Source organism: Phodopus roborovskii, unplaced genomic scaffold, assembly GCF_943737965.1.
Source record: "Phodopus roborovskii unplaced genomic scaffold, PHOROB, whole genome shotgun sequence".
Taxonomy (NCBI): domain Eukaryota; kingdom Metazoa; phylum Chordata; class Mammalia; order Rodentia; family Cricetidae; genus Phodopus; species Phodopus roborovskii.
In genome coordinates this window covers 22,210,741-22,219,969 of record NW_026125052.1, presented here as the reverse complement: position 1 = coordinate 22,219,969, position 9,229 = coordinate 22,210,741, and the positions used below count along the sequence as shown (strand labels likewise).

Below are 9,229 nucleotides of genomic sequence, written 5' to 3'. Positions count from 1 at the left end.
GGGGAACATCACCATTTTTGGATGCACATGAGGTGTCTATTGGCTGGTCCAGTGGCAGTGTTAAAATCAGTGAGGGCTAACCTTGGTTGGGCACGCCTTTGAGCCCAGCACTCAAGAGGCAGAGGCAGGCAGATTCCTGAGTTCAAGACCAGCCTGGCCTACAGAGAGAGTTCCAGGACAGCCAGGACTACTACAGCAGAGAAACCCTGTTTTGAACCCTCCACCCCAGGAAAAGGGTTAGTATATACACAGTTCAGGTCAAGGGAAGCCATTGTGGGTAGAGATTTGAAGTTGGAATCAAACTAGATTAGTGGTACCTAAAGCTTTAAAGAAATGTTCCTCTCTGGATAATACTTTTTTTTTTTTTTTTTTTTTTTTGGTAAATTGCCTACTTTTAAGACAATGAGAGGAAATTCTGGGTTTTTAAAATAATGTGTATGTGGTATAGATGTATATGAGTGTGTATCTGATACCATGAAAAGGAGATTGGGCCTCTAGCTCTTGAGTTCTCAACCTGTGGGTCACAACCCCTTTGTGGGTCAAACAACCCTTTCACAGGGGTTGCATATCAGACATCCTTCGTATCAGATATTTAGATTACAATTCATAACAGTGGCGAAATTACAATTATGAAGTAGCAACAAAAATAATTGTATGATTGGGGTCAGCACACATGAGGAGCTGTGTTAAAGGTTACAGTGTTAGGAAGGTTGAGAAACATTGCTGTAGCTTCTTTTTTTTGCATGGACTTTGAGACTTTTTAGGCTTCATCTAGGATAACTCTTATCTCAAAATCGTCAATGTGACTGCACCTCCAAAGACCCTGTGTAGGATAACATTTTCAGGGTTCTCAGGGCTGGGACTTGATCTTTGGAGACAGTTGTTCAGTTTACCACAGTCCGTTGATTTTTTTTTTAAATTTAAACATTTTAAAAGAAAATTTTATGTTGCCAGGCAGTGGTGGTGCATGCCTTTAATCACAGCACTTGGAAGCAGATCTCTGTGAGTTCGAGGCCAGCCTGGTCCACAAAATGGGTACCAGGATAGTCAAGGCTACAAGAGAAACCCTGTCCCGAAAAACAAAAAGAAATGATATGTATAAGTTTTACCTTCGTGTATGTCTATGTATCACATGTGTGCCTGGTGCCAAGGAGGTTAGAAGAGGACATCAGTTCTCTTGAGCCTGGAGTAATAGGTGATTGTGAGCTGCCATGTGGGTGCTGGGAATTGAACTCAGGTCCTCTGGAAGTGCTCTCAACTGCTGAGCCATTTTTACAACTCCTAAGTTGGGGTTTTGATATAAATTATTACATTTTCTTTCTGTCTTTCACAATGCTGGGGTTCAAATTCCTGGTACATGTTATGTAAGCATTATACCATTGAGCTACATTCCCAGTCCCCCGCACTATACTGTGTGTTTCTTTTCATCTCCCAAGACAGGGTTTTCCTGTGCAGCTCTGGCTTCCCTGAATGTGCTCTGTAGACCATGCTGGCCTCATACTCAGATTCCCCTGCCTCTGCCTCCCAAGTGCTGGGACTAAAGCTGCTTATTTGTTTTCTTAAAATCGGGATCTCATGTAGCTCAAGTTGGAATTCACTCTACCACTGAGACCCTGGATTGGGGTTGTCTTCCCCAAATAATGTCACAGTAATGGATTTTATGTGTCTGAAATGAGGAGCCAACGATAAACTGTACAATGGTACCTCTGCTCCCCTCACTCCCCCTGGAGACAGAATTTCTATGTGTAACAGTCCTGGATGCCCTGAATCTCAATTTGTAGACCAGGCTGGTCTTAAACTCATGGAGATCCATCTTCCTCTTCCTCCATTTGTCTTCTATTATTGTTACTTATGTGTTATGGGTATTTGCCTGGATGTGTCTATGCACCATGTCTGCCTGGTGCGCACTGAGGCCAAACGAGGGTATTGAATCCCCTGGAACTGGAGTCACAGACAGTTGTGAGCCTCTATGCAGGTCTTGGGAATTGAACCCAGATCCTCTGGAAGACTAGCCAGTGATATTAATAGCAGAACCATCTCTCCAGCCCTGTGTCCTGTGTTTTTATTAAGAAAGGACTTAGCTTTTATTTAGTGACAAGCAGAAAGTAGCACAGGTCCTCAAAATATATATATATATATATATATATATATATATATATACATATATATGTATATATATATATATGTGCTTCATAGTTTTTCTCAGTTGCTGGAGCCTAGCAATTAATATTTTAATAGGGCAGAGATGAAGTGGGGCAATGGTGACACACACCTTTAATCCAGCTGTGAGCTGGAGACCAGCCTGATCTACAGAGTGAGTTCCAGGACTGCCAGGGATACATAGAAAGACCTGAGTCCTTTGTCTAAAAAAATTATTTAAATGATTTTGGGGTAGGGTCATAGCTCAGTGATAAAGCACTTGCCTTGTAAGGCCTGGGATTTGGTCCTCAGCACTGAAGGGGGGAAAATTGAATAAATAGATCAGATAGGGGCTGGGAGATAGGAAAATCAGTCAAGTGTTTTCAGAGAAAGCATGAGGGCCTGAGCTGAATCTCAGAACCATGTGCTGGTGTGGCAGCCTGTGCTTGCAATCCCAATGCAAGAGGAGACACAGATCCCTGGAGCTCTGTAGCTGGCTAACTTACTCTAAGCCAGCCTAGCCAATGAGCACTAGGTTACAGTGAAGGGACTCTACCTCAAAAACAAAGCTGGACAAGTCCTAAAGAACTACACCCAAGGTCAACCACTGGCCACTTCATTCGTGAGCATGTGCACACATGTACCTCCTCCCAGCACAAAAGGCAGCCACACACAGGGGTTAGGGGAATTCTACATCAGAGATGTAAATACTCACTGAGCACAGGGGTCTTAGATCCATCCCCCTGAGCAGGAGCTGGACTTGAGGACAGAATAATGCTTGAAAAGAGGAAAAAAGAAAAAAAGAAAAAAACAAAAACAAAACCCCAGTGTCTTTACAGTGGAAAAAATGTGACAGCTATCACGTAAGCCAACTGACCGAGAGTGAGGTTAAAATAAGCAAAAGGGCCTTTATCAAGGGTTACTTTGGTAATATAAAATTAAATGTCAATGACAACAGAGCTAACATATATTTATTTATGTTTGGGGCAGGTTCTCACATTGTAGCTCTGGCTGAACTGGACCTTGCTATTATATAGACTATGCCTCCAACTAACAGTGATCTTCCTGCCTCTGCCTCCCAAGTGCTGGGATTAGAGGTGTTCACTATTAGTCCTGGGAAGATTTTTAAAAAATTATTATTATGGGTGCTCATATATGCATCTTTTCCATGAGTATTTGTGTGTCTTCAGAGGCCAGAAGAGGATGTTAGATGCCCAACTGGAGATACGGGCAGTTGGGAACTGGCTGATATGGGGGCTAAGAACTGAACTCGCCAGGGTGCAGTCTCAGCTTGGGTTCAGGTCCTGAGACAGGGAAAGGGGGTTGGCACAAGGAAGAACTCTGTCCACCAGGTGGATTGCACTCAAGTGGCCCCAAATAGCTCCAGCCATCTTTATTTATACTTAAACAGTTTTTTTTTTCCTACCGAGCTTACATGACTAACTTTATTATTGGCTCCTATTTTTGACTTTTAAAAAATACATAATAATCATTATAAAAGCCCCCATTGTTCCCCTTTATACTTCCCCAAATACACTTTCCCACCCCATACATGACCTTATTTTAGACATCGATTTCATTTTTTGCAGGCTTAACCAAATGTCGAGCCAGGCCCATCTTGCTCTTGTAGCATTTATGTCAGCTGGCAGCAGCTTGTGCTTATAAAGTTTAAAAAGTAATTAGCATGGGTATAATGCCTCAAGGCCTACAGTGTTCAAATCCAGATAACTCTTTCATGTCTGCAAGATATGCTTTACTACGGTTCCCTTTTCTACAAGAGGGTCCCGTGTCTCAATCTCTATAAAGGCTGACTTTGATGAGGCAATCTTTTCCCATCCCACCACACCATAATTACCCCACCATTATAAGCTCCTGTAAAGATGGAGCTATCCATCCCACATTTTGCATTGCATTTCCCCCTCTTGGAGCATACCAGATCCTACCATTGATTCTATATTTTTGGTGTCCAGGGAACTTGCTCTCAACAGTTGGCACTATGTGAACTCTTGAGGATTTCTCCCTATTCTGTGTATGCATGCCTTACTCTCCTTCCCAGAACTGTGAGACATGGTTAATGTTCCAAGGGTTGTTTTCTCATATGTACCTAACTGTCTCTACTGAGCCAGAAAAGTTTGCAGGATTAGGAGTTGTAGTTAGTAATTCCTGACAACAAATTTGATAAACATTAGTCCCCCTGTTGATTCTAAGGGAAAAAATATTGCGAAGGCACAGTATTTCTGGGGGGAAATTACAGTTGTTGCATTCATGATTGACAAAATGAAATTAAAAATTGCCAAAGGAATCAACAATAAAACGAGAGAGAAAAGAGCCTGCAAGCTGCATGAATTCAGCAAAATCCTGCCCTGTGGTCCACTGGTTCTTGCCAAGTGAGAGACCATCCCCAGCAGCCTTACCTCGAGGAGAGGCATTGGGCAGGCATCAGCTGATCTGAGACTAGGTTACACAGCTCCTGACATGAACTGCTATCCTCTAGAAGAGCAGCAAGCACTTTTAACCACTGAGCCATCTCTCCAGTCCATAAGCCCCCCCTTTTAAAATCATCTTCTTCAATTCTTTCACTGCAGAGCTACAAGAACCCAGAGCTTTGAACATGAGTGTTCTCCTACTGAACCACACCCCAGCCCTAGTTCCTCCCCCTCCAGTTCTGTTTGGATAAGTGAAAGTCATTTTCAATCAAGTTTGGAGCACCTAGACTTTGGCATATCACTGATGAATCTTACCCTGTTTCCCTAACCCCCACTCCAACACAGCCAAATGCTGGATGGGTGAGGGTTGGAACATTCAATAAGTGAAACCCAGAATGCTGTTAAATACCTTGCATCGACCCCTCACAATGCAGTATCTTTACTTCCTCTTTGCCTTACACTCATTTTTATATGTGATGGCCGCTAACTACAAATCTCCCATTATGAATGGAACCTTCTTACCAACCATTACAATAGCATCACCCTTCATTGGCTTAAAAGAAACCAACAAGCACCGTCGTACACACCTTCAATCCCAGCACCGAGGAGGCAGAGGCAGGTGGATCTCTGCATTCCAGGTCATTCTGGTCAACAAAATGAATTCCAAGACAGCCAGGGCTACAGTTCTTGTCATTCACGTGCTGGTGAAAGCAGGACTTGAAACATTTGCAAGCATTCACCCTTGACCAGTAGATGGCACCCTCCTCCCTTAGACTACATGAGTTATGAATGAACTCTTCCTAACCCCAGAACAAGAACCATAGTAATGAATCCTAGTCAACCCTAATTCCTGCCCAGATTGTTTATATTCCTCCTCTCTTCTTCATTCCCTGTCTAGTCCATATGTTCCCATATGTTTCCTGTAGTCACCTCTGGTATTGTGTTCTAAACAATTCAGCCTAATCAGCACCGTTTGCTGTAACACTCACAGTCAATGCTTGCCTTTAAAATGATGCCACAAGGCCTGGGATGGAACATCTGAGAAGGCAATGGGATGAGCAGAAGAATCAAAGTAGAAAAGTGAGCCGGGCGTTGGTGGCGCATGCCTTTAGTCCCTGCACTCCGGAGGCAGAGGCAGGCAGATCTCTGTGAGTTCAAAGCCATCTTGGTCTACAGAGCAAACCCTAGGAGAGGCTCCAAAGCAATACAGAGAAACTCTGTCTCAAAAAACCAACAAAACAAAAAAGGCAGAAGAGTGGAGGTCTTCTGCAGCCCTCAGGGTTAGGAAGTACTAGTGGGCTGACATGGGAGAGCAGCCTCAGAGCCTGGACCCTCCCGCCATCACCAAAAAAGGCTTTCAAGGTGCTAGCATTAGAGCTGTGCTTGCTCACTATTAGGACGACCAGGCAATAGAGAAGGTGATGAAGAGGGAAAAGAGAATCCAGTGGGGAAAGTCATCTTGCATCAGGAGGTGGGAGAGAATAGTCAGCCAGCAGCGACTGGGTCCCTTGCCTGTTGATTCGACCCCCCACACCCAGATCAAAAACACACAGAAAGCACTACTGTACTGAACACATGCAGATGTTTCCCTGTCGTTATTCTCTGAACAATGCAGTATAACAACTTTTTACATAGCATGTGCATGGCATGAGATAGTATAAGTAGTCTAGAGATAATTTAAAATACATGGGGGGGTCTGTGTAGGATATGCCACTGCAAAGGTGATTAAGTGCCACTAAGGAAAAAGAAAAACATTTTTTTTTTTTTTTTTGGTCTCACTGGCTTCCATTGTGTCATTATTCAACACTACCTCAAAGGGTGGTGATGGCCCAAATGTTAATTTCAGCCCTTGGAAGGCAAAGGCAGGTAGAGCTCTATCTTCTGAAGCCAGCCTGGTTTATAGAGTGAGTCCCAGGACAGCCAGGACTACACAGAGAAACCATCTTCTAAAAACCAAAAACAAATTCTCCACCTTAAGGAATTTGGTTTAGCTTTAATTAATTAGCTGCTGTAAATGTTCCTGGGCCAACTTTGGGAAAGCATTTATCTAGAAAATAAGTTTGTTGTTGGGCATTGGTGGCACACACCTTTAATCCTAGCACTCCAGAGGCAGGTGGATCTCTGAGTTCGAGGCCAGCCTGGTCTACAGAGTGAGTTCCAGGACAGCCTCCAAAGCTATAGAGAAACCCTGTCTCAGAAAAAAACAAAACAAAAAACAAACAAAAAATAGGTTTGTTTATTTACTTTTTATTTTATTTAAGGTTTTTTGAGGCAGGTTTCTCTGCCTCACACACACACACACACACACACACACACACACACACACACATATATAGCTATGTATATGTATTCAAGAACCAGTGATGCTTACAGATTATTCTCCTACATGCAGTGGGTGCATATTTTTCATTTTTAGAAAAAAAAAAGCTTAAAAAAATGAATACCAGACAAATGAAAACCAGACCTCAGCAGCTTTACGCTGCTTCCTGAGTAACTGAAGAATGTGCTTCTTGGGGTTAAAATGTGAGATCTGTTAAATATGGATGAAATACCAACACCCCAGGCATTTTTATTGGCATTTCACTCTGACTTTTTGAACTTAGGAGTGCTGACATGAAAACCTGTTCTTTCTGCTCTGGGAAGCCTGCAGAGCCAGGGCACAAGAGGTAACAGGCGATGACAGGGTGCTCTCTCTCTCTCTCTCTCTCTCTCTCTCTCTCTCTCTCTCTCTCTCTCTCTCTCTCTTCGGAAAACACATTTCTCAAAACCATCACTTCTCTTGCTTACCCTATCAGAGAAAAACGTTCCCAGTGGGCATTTATGAAGACCCCCGCCCCCAAAGTCAGGAGACACTTGTGCACTTTGGAAACAGAGCGTTTCCAGAGTGACTAAGCAGAGAGCCCCATGGCACCCAGGGTACATTTGAAAACAGAACTCAGTGTTTTAACAGTCCAGGATAGCCCCTCTTTGCGATCCTCCCCGGCACTCGCTGCTCTGGGTTCCGGGACAGCCCTGGCGTCTGGCAGGGAGAGACATGCTGTTTTGTTTAAATCCTCCACATTCTTTGCCATTTCCCCATTGGCCGGATGGGGCTACCCTCCCCGCCGCGGCCGCTGCTGATGTCAGCCTGGTCGCGCTCGCTCCTCCCGCACCCACCTCCCGGCCCCAGGCACACTGCAGCTCGGCGCGGTCTCCAGACGCGGCGAGGTAGCTGCAAACTCACGGGCACGCACAGCGCTCGCAGAGCCGAGGGACTCGGGGGAGGGGACGCGCGCAAGGCGCTGGCAGCCACCCTCCGAGGTTGGAGACACCCGGGGCCCAGAGCAGGGAGAGCCCTGGCGGCCGCGGCTTCCCTTTTCTCTCCCAGCTAAGCTCTGGGGAGACTCGGGGACTGGCCCTAAAAAAGAGCAGGAAATCTTGTTTACCGCCCGGAGAGACGAGACCAGCAAGCCTTTGTTTGGAAAGTCAGCATCGCCGGCTCGGGCGGCAATGTGTTCCTGGTGACATTAGCCCAGGGTAGACGGGTCGGAGGAAAAGGGGCTCACAAGGTTCAGCTCTGCTTTCGGACGAGGATCGAGAGGGTGACTTTTGTGCATTTGTTTGAATTTGTAGAAATCTTTTTTTTTTCCCCCTCCCTCTTGCCTCTTTTGCCCGCCGCCGGGTATGTCCTGATCTGGTGGCCGCGCCTACCAGCCCCGGGCTGCCGATCCGAGCTATCTCCCTCCGGTCTCCCTTTCCTCAGTCCCTGACTTTGCAATACCGGGAGAGCTGATCTCCGTGAGGAAGGAGGCGGGGGAGTCACAGACACCGGGACTCGAAGCTTGACATGCTCCGGGGCGGACCGGAGGCAGCCAGGAGCTGAGCGCACCGCCGGGGCTGCTTCGCTCACCGGCTCCCAGTGTCCTCGCCTTCCGCTGGGCGCCAACCTTGCTCATCTGTTGGGACGCCCCCTTCTTTCCCGCGGTCCGCGGCCGGCAGGACCATGCTGTTGAAGGAGTACCGAATCTGCATGCCGCTCACCGTGGACGAGGTAGGCACCGCGCCGGGCCTCGCCCGCCCCTGTCTCCAGCCGCCACCACACGGCCGGCGTGTCCACGGCGTGCGGCTGGGAAACCCGGGTGCTACCCTGGCGCCCAAACCTGGAGGCTGGAGGGGAGGAGGCAGGGAATTCGCCGTTCCCACTCTTCACCCGGGCGGGAGAAAGGTGGCGTGGGGGTGGGGCGGGGCAGTCCAGGTGGGCTCTTCAGGGACATCTAGATTCAGATTACTGGGGACCACAATGCGTCACAGGGAGCTGCTGCGCCCCCTCCCTCCAATTAAGCAAATGCACAGAAAGAGTCCAGCAAGAGCCCAAAGCATGCTTTGAGGCCGGGGTGTCGAGGGCACCCCGCCGTGGCGGTATCCACAATCCTCATGTCCCTTTTACAAGGTGGGTTTGCAAGGATAAACCCCGCGCGAGTGGGATCTGCCCACTAGGGTCCCGCCCGGGGGCACGTCGAAGGCCTGGAGGGGTCCGTCTAGAACCCCAACTTCTCCTTGTCGCCTCCGGTCTGGGCGCTGGTTCCTGCCCAGCCGGAGCATCCAGGCTTCCTCCGGGACCTGGCTTGTCCTTTGCTGACCGCCTGGCTCGGAAACTTTCTGCTTGTCTCCTTCCTTCTACGTCG

The 9,229-nt window shown here is 47.1% G+C and overlaps 1 protein-coding gene across 1 annotated transcript in view; it reads left to right on the top strand.

The window, feature by feature from the left end:
• Positions 1-7,556: 7,556 nt before the first annotated feature.
• Positions 7,557-9,229, top strand: part of Pitpnc1 (phosphatidylinositol transfer protein cytoplasmic 1) — a 252,775-nt gene continuing 251,102 nt past the window's right edge. Inside the window, exon 1 of the mRNA XM_051179490.1 lies at positions 7,557-8,595. Coding sequence (XP_051035447.1) covers positions 8,548-8,595 — 48 coding nt within the window. The 5' untranslated portion in view covers positions 7,557-8,547. The remainder of the gene's footprint in view (positions 8,596-9,229) is intronic.